Consider the following 12,712-nt stretch of genomic DNA (forward strand, 5'->3'; position numbering starts at 1 on the left):
GTCGCTGTAATGAATCAAAAGCCAAAACAAAAGGGTCATGAATTCAACTATTTAGGTTAGTTTAAGTAATTCAATTTTCTTATACTATCTATACCGTAAACCAAAATTGAGTTTACTTTTTAATTTTTTTTTGCTAGTAAACTCTCTCTAACCTCTCTCTATCATTAGCTGAAATCGATCTGTTGAAAAATTACATTTTTAAAGTCTCACTTATTTTTAATGAATCATCCTCTTGATTTTGTTTATTTTTTTAATAAATTTTAATCAATAATAAAAATTATATTATTAATACTACTCTAATTTGTATACATCACCAGTATAAAAAAAATTACACGATCAATTAATAAAAAAACATAATAATGTAATAATCTTAATGTAATAAACTTACTGTACATACATATAATAATTTGTAATTAAATAATAATATAAAATCCTTTACATTATTTATACATAACCCTTTAGTTAGGTTAGTTATGAAATAGTAATATTGTTATTGAGGAATTAAATATAATATTAATATTAATAACTACACATGTGAAAAGGTGAGTCTTAAAGTTCTGTAAGTCATAGGATAGTTTGGACTAGGCCAAAGATGTCATCTTGTGCTATCAGCATATATATCATCCTGATCAATGACTTGAGTAAGCAATCATTGTCAAAAAACCTTATCAATATGTCTGGTAAAGCACTAAGAAATATCAACACCACCTTAACATTTGAGAAGACCGTTAATTGGTTGGAAAAATTAAGAAGCCTTTTGTGCCAATTCTTTCACCACCACATTCCAGATTAGCATTGGATTCGATACCTGATCTAATGCATCGGAGGATTTTCTCAAACTGTTCTGAATCAATCTGGGATTCTCATAACAGACAGTAAAAGATAAACATATCAAATCATGATTAATTTCTTGCATCCGGCTGATTTTCATTAAATAATTTCATAACAAAATATATATGAAATTCAGCTTTTTTTTTTTCAATTTCATTTATTGTATTTTTGGTTGGCTGTGTAATTCTCATTTAACGTTGATGAGTTTGATCGTTTAAAGTTTAGAGTGATTATTTTTTCACAATAAATTTTTTTAAACATTCAATTAATAATTCTCTTTCTCTCTCTTTCTATCATGCCATCAATCAAATCAAATACTTATCACTCATTTTTTCCTTTTTCTTTGAAGTTATGGACAATTTAAGCTTATTCAAGAAATATTTTTTTTCCCTAAAGTTTAAAGAGTAAAAGAATGTAAATTGTATTAGGAAGAGAAATATTGATCTTGTGTGTTTCATGTCCCTGACGAAAATCTATCATTACTTTTGGCAAAAAAAATTTCATACCAACACCATGATTACGAAAAAAAGAAAAGAATAATGTCATGGGAATTATGACAACAATAAACCCATAAATCTATAAGCCTTATATCCGTGAATGGAAACTAATCAATCCAAGAAAAAGAGATGGATTAATGATATTTTCAGCCCTTTAAAAATTGACATTTTTTTTGTTTAATCCTTTTTTTTAAATTATATAATTTTCATCCTTATATTTTCGAATACTTAAACTCAGTGTGTAGGGGATGAAAAACTTATGATATTATAGGGAATAAAATTTGAGTATTTCAAGATGAAACATGCTAGTAATTAACACACTTTTTAATACACTTTCTAACACTTTTATTGTAGGTTTAAATTTGTTAAAAACAGCTAAATCAAGATAGATTCACTAAACAAGAAGTAAAACCACGCAAGTTTATAATAATTTTCAATACATTCCAACCATTAATAAAAAAATATTAAAAAGAACATGTTAAATAATATATTTGTTAACTCTCTTTAAAAAACAAAAAAGAAAAATCTCATGATTTGAAAAGTGAATAATCAAAATTAAAAAAATGCCTAATTTTTTATGAACTAAAAATAGCATTAATGTGATAGATAGATAGATATTTACCTGGGGACCTTGGTCCAAGCCCTTCTTAAATGTATCACCGACAACACGTCTCAAAGCAGTTGCCTTCGCTTTCTCAAAAATCTCATCGTATATCCGTTCATGCACGTAAGTACGTGACCCGGCACAACAGCATTGACCCTAATAATAACATTATAGTAATAACTACGTTAATTATTCACATGTGCTGGCCCTATCACTTAGCGAATTGAAAGTAGATAGCGTAAATGGAATGAACTTGATTGAAGAACAGAGCAAAGTGTGCAAGTTCGACTGCCTTGTCAACATCAGCATCCTCACACACTATGAATGGTGATTTTCCTCCTAGTTCCAATGTCACAGGCTTAAGATTGCTCTTCGCAGCCAATTCGTATATGATTTTTCACGTTTCGGTTGATGCAGTGAAAGCGAGCTACAAAGATCCACAAATGATTATTTGTCGATCACCCTAATCAGCATGGTCTGATCATTTTGCAAAAAAGTTCATTGGTACAAAGAAATCTTTTTTTGTCAAACACACCAAAGTAAAAAAAAAAAAAAAGCTATAAAAGTAGTACAGTGATTGAAAAAAGATAAAGGGAAAAAGAAAATGAGAGGTTGCGATTTAAAATTCCTAACTGATATTTCTAACCAATCCCTAACTGATGTTTCTAACCAAACTAATAAATTATATAATGTTTGTTGATAAAGAAAACAAAGTACAAAATCTCTTTTCTAAGAATCTTGAAAATCATTCTTTATATATACATATATATGTTTTATTTTTTAGTTTTTTTTACAAGGGATAAAAAGAGAGACAAATGTAATATAAAACTGATAGTGTGATTAAAAAATATATATATCACAACTTTTTCTTATTGCTCCACTTATTCACTCGTTCCTCTCCTAATGGATTAAGTACATACATGCTTGGATTTCATTCGGAAAAGTTGAAATGTTTTTTTATTCTTAAAGCAATAATTTATTTCTTCTCATAACTTTTGTGAATTAGAAATTGAAAATGTACATTGAAATTCGCAAAATTAATACTTTCTCAACTTTTATCTAAAAATTACCCAAGTCATTCTCAACACCTTCACAAAGAGCCATTCCTATCAAACTGCATTGGTGTTTCTCAACACTTCACAAAGAGTCATTCCAATCAAACAATATTTCTGTTTCTTTTTGTTATGCATTGGATGTATTGTAATGTTACACATCACCTGTTTCAATTCCTAAGATACAACTTATATCTTACTTGTTGGCCAATTTCATTTAATATCAATTGATTTTATTTTTAAAATGGAATCAAACATGATATAAGATTCTATAGGTCATCTCGGTGTTCTAAAATAAATCCCTGATGGCAGTTGGTGGCACAAGGGATTAATTGTTCATACAGTTCCCAGCATGTTGTAGTAAGAAAATAAGGATCTTACATCAACTAAGACAAGTTCACTGTTATTCAGATGGACATGTATGTATTTAAAGGATCACCTTGTCCACATCCATATGACTGGCAAGAGCTGAACCAGCAGTGGGGCCAAAACCAGACACAACATTTGGAACCCCTGGTGGAAGACCAGCCAGTGACAAAATATGCATTTGAGATAGAATAAAATCCAATGCAACATTGATTATCAGTGTTTCTTAAAATCCAATGCAACATTAATGGTACCTCATGAAATAGCTGTGCTGCAAATAAACCAGTCAAAGGTGCGTTCTTCGCAGTCTTTACTACGAGAGTATTACCACATGCTAGTGCAGGACCAACTTTGAAAGCAACATCAATAGAGGAAAGTTCAAAGGTATGATTTGCCCTGCAACCCCAATTGGTTTATGCAATGTTTGTGCATGATAATTCCCATCAGCTGGAACCGTTAGACCATGAATTTTATCTGCCCAACCTGAATTAATGAAGGACGGAAATCATCATAAAAATCACATAATTGAGTATATCTGAATGAACAAAGTTTAATTTCTATACATATCTAAAATTCTTGTTGATATGACTTTTAAAGTAGTTATTATAAAAATCAACAAACTTATCATACATGCTGATTTGAGATTGAATTATAGTGTAAAAAGTCTTTACACTGTCCATGCATACAGTATTTAGTCATAAATAAGTACATAAATAAACATATTATATGGGTCTCACTGGTCTCTCTCACCAGCATAGTAATGAAGCAGACGCACGACCAATGGTAATTCAACTTTGTCTGCCTGTTCAAAAAGCTTGCCATCATTCCATGCTTCCAGTGTTGCATGCTCATCAGTGTTTCTCAATCATATCAGCAATGCGCGTTAGTATCCGTGATCTTTCCTGCAGGTTAGCACATAAATATCAAACAGCTAATTAAAACAAATGGGTTTGCAATATCTGTGCTTTGGTTTGTAACCGCAATAGTTGCTTCGTCATCTGTAGTTTTCTATAATTTTAATAAGAATTCAATTAGAATGTGCTCACTGTGTATATAGTGGCTTGATCAGCTATACTATTCAATTATGAATTGGCATATATGATAAACTCATTGATTTTTTTTATAATTACTTTAAAATTATATCAATAACACTTTCTAATTGATTGAGAGTATACAAATCTTTCCACCATGAAGTTTTTTTTTTAATCAATGCATTAGAATTGTAATTGCAATTTGAAACCATAGATGTGATTTGAAACCATAGAATTGTAACTTGAATTGTGCTTATTAGCTTCTTGACTTATATTACATGGCTTGCTACAACTTATGTCTTTATATATGTTACATAGGTGATTTCTACACACTTATATATTACTTAGTCCTAGAGTCTTCTAAACTCATCTATCATCTACCATCCATCTCTATAATGTTCTAGGTGCTTCTATGACTTTAGATAATAAGATATTTTTTTACATCCATCAAGAAGTTTCTACACACTACAACATTTCCATAGGTGTAGAACTCTCTAGATAATCGACCACCAATTATGCATCTACACTTCTCGTTCATCTTTTTCGTAGTGTAGGTGCCTTTTGCATTTTTTGCATTTGTACCGACAATCATTTGTATCATGATTATTTTTCTTGCATAATTTGCAATAGGAGCTTAAAGCATTATTACTCCATTGCTTTCCGCTCTTTTTACCACGATTAGTAAATGCTCCTCCTCTTTTTTGAGGAAATTTACCATGGTTATTTTTCTTATCTCCATCATTTTTAGAGATATTAATTTTAGATTGGAATGCTTGCTCTAGTGGCTGCTCAAATCTTTTCATTCTAGCTTCATGAGCTTCTAAAGAACCCATTAATTCTACTAGAGTGAGTTTAATTAGATAAATCTTTTGATTCTTCTATGGTAGCCACAATATGATCATATTTTACGGGAAAACTTCTTAATATTTTTAGTATTATTTTCTTGTCTTCAATCGTGTCCCCGTAACTTCTAATTTGATTGAAGATATTAGAGACACGAGAGAAGAAAGATTGTATGGATTCATCTTCCCGCATTATTAATGTATCAAAATCCTTCCACAAAGATTGAAGTTTAATAGAAATTACCTTGTTTGTGCCTTTAAATTCATTTTTCAGAGTCTCCCACGCCTCCTTTGCATTTTTTGCTTGCATGATTCTTGGAAATATCTCTCTACTAACTCCTTGTTGGATGAATAGCAGAGCCTTAGCATTATGTTGCTGATTTTGCTTGTACTCCTTTTGCTTTGCTGTTGTCCACGTAGCCAATTCGTCTTGGCTTTCTGGGACTGGATAGTCATTCTCTATAACATCCCACAAGTCTTGTGAGATGAATAGAGTTTGCATTTGGATGCTCCAATAATCATATGCTTCCCCATTAAATATGGAAACTAAGGTTTGGTTATACTTGAAGGTTGGTGGGCTAGGTGATGTAGCAAAGGCCATAGGATCAACACTGCTCTGATGCCACTGTTAGGATATGGGACATGGTTATGCTTTTTTTCTATGGAAGGATATGGTAGAAATGTATGATAGAAATGATGAGAGTAGGAAGATGATGAGTTTTCAGAAAATTGACACCTTAACTTGAATTGTGCTTATTAGCTTCTTGACTTACATTACATGGCTTACTACAACTTATGCCTTTATATAGGTTACATAGGTGATTTCTACACACTTCTATACTACTTAGTCCTAGAATCTTCTAGACTCATCTATCATCTACCATCCATCTCTATAATGTTCTAGGTACTTCTATAACTTTAGATAATAAGATATTTTTCTACATCCATCAAGAAGTTTCTACACACTACAGCATCTCCATAGGTGTAGAACTCTCACATAATGGACCACCAATTATACATCTATACTTTTCTAGATTAATCTTCAACACTTATCCAAGTCCAATTTCATCAATTCGGTCCATGATTCTGTCTTTCCACTATACATTACGTTCATTTTCAGGAAGGGATTAGCAAATTTTTTATCCTAATTAATTTATGTTAATTACTTTTTCACTTGACAGTAATCCACACAAGTGTGAATGGTGCAAAATTTCTATCCTACAGCAACAGTGTCATTACAGTATCCAAGTTTGTGTTTGAGCAATTAACAAGTGAAAAATACATAAATTCAACTGGTATAATGTTCAGGTACCTAATCAGGTTTTATCTTAGTAACATCACATTATTTATTGCATGCCATTGCCTCAGCGGAAAAAGATGATAGCCACGTAGGATTTCGGTCATAGCAGTTTGAGCAATTCACAAATCACAACCATGCAGGTTTCTTCACTGGTGAAACCACAGCTTTCACTTGCAGGTAATTGTTGAGACTGTAGATACCCTTCTCCCTGCCTATGCCGCTCATTTTGTACCCTCCAAAGGGAATTGCAGCATCAAAAACATCAAAGCAATTGATCCATACTGTTCCAACCCTCAGTGCTCGCATCAAAGTGTTGGCTGTGTGCACATTCTTAGTGAAAACTCCTGCAGCTAGACCATAGTGCGTTGCGTTTGACCTTCGAATTACTTCATCGATGTCCCTAGTATAACGCAAAAAATATTTGAACAAAATTAGAATAATGTTCAAATGAAATATTCATTGTTGTTCCTCAATAATGTCTAGTAACATTTTGCCTTGGTCTACATTGAACAAGTGATTCAGGGAAGTTTTAATCAAATGTTGCAACATAGTAAAACAAAGTGTCATTAACACATTCGCTAATATTTTCTTTTTCCAACACATTGTTTTTTTTTATTGTTTAAAATTCATGCGAGTCTCATTAGTTTGAAAATGGGACCCACCAAATGAGGAAGGTTACCTACAGGCTACATATACTTAATCAAATCTTCATGAATATCACCCAATGATAAGTGTTATAGAGTGCATTAACATGGAAAACAAGCCATTGAGAATTGAAGTTTCACTCACTTGAACTTCAAGATGGTTTGTACAGGGCCAAATATTTCATCTTTTGCTATCAACATGTCATCCTGATTATTAGCGCGGGTTAGTAAATGTTTCAAATTATTGAAATATCTGCGAATCACTTGTGCTAATTTGTCAATACCTGAACATTTGAGAAGACAGTGGGCTGGACAAAGAAGCCCTTTGAGCCAATTTGGTCACCCCCACATTCAAGGGTGGCCTTGCTTTCAATACCGGACTTTATGTACCTAAGGACCTTCTGGAATTGTTCCACATCAATCTGGCATTTTTCCCAAAGGCAGAAATACAATGTTAGTTTGTTATATAGAGTAAGATCAAGAATGTATTGATTAATGAACAACAAAGTAGGTGTTCTATCAAACGTAAATTTCTCATTTTCAAATACATTGAACTCAAATACTACTCACTAGTAACTGTAAAAGGAACAAACAAAATAAGAAAGAACACAACCAATAATATGGTGCCTAAGAGTACTAGCAAAACACTCCTTTAATTTGTTTTCTTTTGGCACATTATCTCTAATTGGTTAAAAGTCATGTGAATTTCACTAGTTTGGGAATCATACCCATCAATGGGGAATGAAACTTACATATGTAGTGTAACTATAAATTTCACACAACAAGAGTGTTTTTGAAAGAATATTAGAGAGTATGTTGCTAATATTTTGTGTGTTGTCTACTTTGAAGAGAAAAAGCACCTGAGGTCCTTGTTCGACACCCTTTTTGAAGGGATCCCCAACAACACGTTTCAAAGCACGAGCCTTTGCTTTCTCCAAGAACTCATCATAGATATGCTCATGTACAAAGGTACGAGACCCAGCACAGCAACATTGCCCCTGTAAAAAATCCAACATAAATCATAAGCATGTTCATCACATATGCTATGCATATCAAGATTCAACTTCAAAGTTGATGAGAGTTGGTTGAACAAACCTGATTAAAGAACAAAGCAAAGTGCGCAAGTTCTACAGCCTGGTCAACATCAGCATCCTCACACACTATGAAAGGTGATTTCCCTCCAAGTTCCAATGTCACAGGCTTCAAATTGCTTTGCGCAGCCAATCCAAGCACAACTTTTCCAGTCTCGGTAGATCCAGTGAATGCTAGCTGCAAAAAAAGAAGAAAAGATGTTAAATATTGATATGATATTTTGACATAATTGGTTAAATTTTATCTGAATATCATTATGTAAAGGAAAAGGTAATTTGATGATAAGCAAAGGCATGCCGGCACTATCTTGCATAAGATGCCTTAATATCTAAGCTATTAAGAGGAACTAAATAGTTAGAATTTTAGGAAGATGAATCAAATTATGAATCTTATAAGTGAAAAGAAAAAGGTAGAATATGATTGTGTGTCTTACCTTCTTTCGCATTGATCAATTTCAAGGTGAAGACAGTCTTTTTCATTTTCCCTTAAATTGGGGTGAAGGATTTTTCAAACAATTTTATTCATATAAAATTTATCTCGAATTTTTTTTCCTAATTTAAGGGTACACCAAATTGACCATACATTATATACACCAGTGCACAGATAAGTACTACTCGTCCCTGTCAAAACAGGACAGTACCTTATGTTGGTTTACTGACCAATCATACAGGCAAATATTATGCATATGGAAGAGAAGTGTAAGAAGATTGGTTCTCCAAAATATTTTTAGCAACTGAAATTCTAGAGATATCAAACCAGGTTCATTCTTGTTGCTCTACAATGTCTCATACTGTGCAAGAGAAGTGTAAGAAGCTTGGTTCTCCAAAATACCTTGTCAACATCCATATGACTTGCTAGAGCTGCACCAGCAGTTGGACCATAGCCAGAAACTACATTCAAAACACCTGGTGGAAGACCAGCCTGCCCAAAAGGGTTCACATTAAGTTTAAACTAGGTAGAAAACACAAATGTAACTGAAATATTCCTTCAGAATCTAAAGAGGAAGAACACTTGAACACATTATTTATCAATTACTCATGATAGTTTGACCAAATTAAGTCAATAAGATGTACTAAATAAGTAGAATTCCGTTTAATTTTTCATTTAATTATTCATTTTTCCATAAGTAGGTAAAATTGTAGAAATAAAATGAAGTATCACCAGAGCAATGTTTTTGGGAGATATAGATGCAACAATGGACTAAACTAGCTAGTAGCAACTACATGGCTGATGTCTTGATGATTAGCATTTAGCAGTCTAGTTGTGTCTAATTGTCTATTAAAAAGGAGGGGAGAGAGCAAAGCTTATGAACTTACCTCATGAAAAAGTTTTGCTACATAGAGAGCTGTTAAAGGTGTTTGTTCAGCAGTCTTAAGGATGACAGTATTTCCACATGCAAGAGCTGGTCCAACTTTCCAAGCAAACATGAGGAGAGGAAAGTTCCAAGGTATGATTTGTCCTGCAACACCAATTGGTTCATGCAATGTCTCCACATGATAATTTCCATCAGCAGGCACTGTCAGACCATGGATTTTATCTGCCCAACCTGCAAAAGAAAATTGCTTGCAACATATCAGCAAGTTGTCTTGAAAAAATAAAACAAACACTTAACTTTTGGTTGCTGTTAGTACTGAACCTACCAGCATAGTAACGAAACAAACGCACAAACGTTGGTAATTCAGCAGTGGCAGACTGTTCATAAGGCTTTCCATTGTTCCATGTCTCCAGAGCTGCAAGTTCATCACCGTGTTTCTCAACCAAATCAGCAAAGCGCAGTATTATCTTGCATCTTTCCTGAAGAAGTTGTTAACAGATCATTGTCATATTTAACAGTTTAATATTTATGTACTATCAGTATAAAATATCAATCAATTAAAAATCATAGTAAGTTTGACTTTTAAGGTAACTATAATAAAAGTAAACTATTTTATCGTAAGTGACAATCTGTGAGTGCAATAACCTTTTATATTGTCAGTGCATATAGATTATTTACTCTCAATCACTTTATCCTACATGTAAATTTGTGATCTAATGATAATGTAATAACCTTTTACATTGTCAGTACATAAATTATTTACTCTACACTAATTCTTTTCTCTTCAAGCAAAGGGAGAAGATTGGAAAATTTAAATGCCTACATAAGCAGTCAATTTTGGCCAAGGTCCTTCATCAAAGGCCTTGCGAGCTGCCGATACTGCACGGTTGATATCTTCTGCATCACCTTCAGCAACTTGAGCAATCACTTCTCCTGTGCGTGGGTCATATGTTGGAAAAGTTTTCCCTGAGACAATAAGAAATGGCAAATGAAACCGTTGTAGAATTTTGTAAAGTGGCAAAGTAAAAAAACCTTGTTAAATTCAAACTAGACAAACCTGAAGCAGCATCCACAAATTGTCCATTTATCAGATGCTTAGTGTATGTTATTGGAACTTGTGGAGTGATTAAATCCTCAACTGCTGCTGCAGTGCTGAATCTGTTAAAGTTTCCCCACTTGCCAGAGTTTCTCCCTGTGGGAACAAAAATCATGTGGAAGTTTTATGCAATGAATTGAACATAGCATTCTGATAAGTGATAGTAACTTCAAAGCACTCCCTATGTTGGTTAGGGAACAAAAAAAAAAGTTAACATACTAAAGCTAAGATAAATTATAAAAGAAAAAAGGAAAAAAAATTAAAAGCAGGGGATGGTAAGTTAATAACCACTTGGAATGTTTGGAAAGAAAGAGAAATAAAATATAGAAGAAAAAGATACCAAATATTTTTTTTTGTTTAGTTGGAAAAAAGTGAAAAGAAAATAGAGAGAAAATTTATTTTTAAGAACAGCAACTCAGAAATTTTGTCCTTCTCATTCTCTAGCTAATTCAAATATTGAACTTTTTTTCTTTCTTTTCCCTCTTTTTCTATCCATATTCTAACCAACAAAACTGGTTTCATTGGTATGCCAGACAAAAATTAAGATAGAAAGTTGAAATGATGGAATAGAAGTAGAGAAAAGAAATTGAATTTTTGTTTTTAAAAGTCAATTTTTCTTTCTTCTTTTCACTTCCTCTCCAACCAAACAACTAAAAATACCATTATATGTGTTTTCTTTCCTCTTATTCAAACATACCAAAAAAAAAACTTTAGTTGGGTCTAAAAATGGAAGCTAACTATATGTGCATATGCTAAGCATAACAGTACTAGAGTCACACAGTTCCTGTGCTGTACTTTGATGAAGGCAGAGAAGCAGAAAATGCAAACTGAAAAACACTTGGTTATATCCACCACTTTAAATATGCCAAATCCCATAAACTATTAGTGACCAAAAAGCAAGAAGAAGAAGCTTGAAGAATATGAGGAAGAGAATAGGTCATGAGTTCGAATTCCTACCACTAACATTTTTAACAAAAATTAACAAACTAACATTTGTGGATAAAAAAAAGAAGTGAATAGGTTGGTTACCTAGTGAGTGAAGTAGAGAAGCAGCTTGAAAAGAAGTGGAAGATAGAGAGCGAGAGAGGAGCAATGAAAGTCTTCGAGTTGCCATGACCAATGGCCTAAGCAAATATCTCCAAAGGGTGTTTATTATTTCTTCTACTTTGTGATTAGGAGCTTCACACAATAACAATGCTTCAAGTTCTGTCTGTAACCGTCAACTGTCCTTTTTGCCAAAATTTTACGAAACAAATAAATGGACTGTCAGTGAGCCCAACATTTGACGTTTCATTTTGTGGATGATACTGCCCAAACTTTTGGATTGTGAAGATATATGTTTAGATTCTTGAGAATGAGTCAACAATTTAATATTTTAACACAGGTTAATTTCTTTTTTTTCCAAACCAAATCTTTTACTCAGATAGGATTATTATATATTTAGTTCAATTGATTAAATATGTGCATAAATTATTTTAACCTCTAATGTTATCTTTAATTTTCACGGATAAATTTTTTTATAAAACTCTTTTTAATATTATATTTAATGTAGTTGCAACTCAAGTATCAAATTTTATTTAAGATTAAATTGAAATAATTTCATGAAGTTAACTTACATGTATGTTTAGTGCTATTCAACAATAGCATTTAATATTGAAGTTAAATATATTCAAACTTTTATTTATTTTTAAATTCTTCTCTATTACTTTTAAAATACTCATTAATATTTACTTGATTTTAATATCACATAAAAAAGGATGTTTTTTGGAATTCAAAAGTTCCGTTATTACCCTCTCGACTGTCTTCACTACTTTCTTTTATGTACAGTATGTATCTTTCCTCGTTCACGGTATTAACCCATCACAAAAAGAGTTGAATAATTATATACATCCATTGGTGACACTATATTATCGTTAATTCTTCAGTTCAAGAATATGCTCTTATTTCATTTCATAGGCCTAAAAATTACTTTTTGTTCAGAAGCCATTTTTTATCCTTTTATTAAGGAAAACATATAATTTAAATCAGGAATGGATCTAGAA

The 12,712-nt window shown here is 32.3% G+C and overlaps 1 protein-coding gene, 1 long non-coding RNA gene and 1 pseudogene across 2 annotated transcripts; all 3 read right to left on the bottom strand.

Moving 5' to 3' along the window:
• Positions 1–543: 543 nt before the first annotated feature.
• On the bottom strand, positions 544–2,403 carry LOC114416465. Its single transcript, XR_003667474.1, has 2 exons — positions 1,951–2,403; positions 544–854 (listed from the first exon to the last, which is right to left on the bottom strand). It is a non-coding gene; the product is annotated as an uncharacterized LOC114416465 (long non-coding RNA).
• Positions 2,404–3,007: 604 nt separating this feature from the next.
• On the bottom strand, positions 3,008–5,824 carry LOC114415858 (annotated as a pseudogene).
• A 591-nt stretch (positions 5,825–6,415) lies between these two features.
• LOC114416464 (aldehyde dehydrogenase family 2 member B4, mitochondrial-like) lies at positions 6,416–11,976 on the bottom strand. The gene is made up of 11 exons (XM_028381332.1): positions 11,700–11,976; positions 10,632–10,766; positions 10,398–10,540; positions 9,900–10,053; positions 9,576–9,805; positions 9,091–9,180; positions 8,263–8,436; positions 8,028–8,165; positions 7,452–7,589; positions 7,313–7,374; positions 6,416–6,923 (listed from the first exon to the last, which is right to left on the bottom strand). The coding sequence occupies exons 1-11, from the start codon at positions 11,782–11,784 to the stop codon at positions 6,650–6,652; spliced, it is 1,623 nt and encodes a 540-aa protein (XP_028237133.1). The 5' UTR covers positions 11,785–11,976; the 3' UTR covers positions 6,416–6,649.
• Between the last annotated feature and the right edge of the window lie 736 nt (positions 11,977–12,712).

The sequence above is a fragment of the Glycine soja genome, chromosome 6, assembly GCF_004193775.1.
Source record: "Glycine soja cultivar W05 chromosome 6, ASM419377v2, whole genome shotgun sequence".
In the NCBI taxonomy this organism is placed as follows: Eukaryota; Viridiplantae; Streptophyta; class Magnoliopsida; order Fabales; family Fabaceae; genus Glycine; species Glycine soja.

Coding starts and splice junctions, on each gene's coding strand:
- LOC114416464 (XM_028381332.1), bottom strand. CDS start 11,784: ATGGCAACTCGAAGACTTTCATTGCTCCTCTCTCGCTCTCTATCTTCC. Junction 9,181..9,575: donor TAGCAAAACTTTTTCATGAG/GTAAGTTCATAA, acceptor CCTTTTGGGCAG/GCTGGTCTTCCACCAGGTGT. Junction 7,590..8,027: donor GTGTCGAACAAGGACCTCAG/GTGCTTTTTCTC, acceptor GAAAAATGCCAG/ATTGATGTGGAACAATTCCA.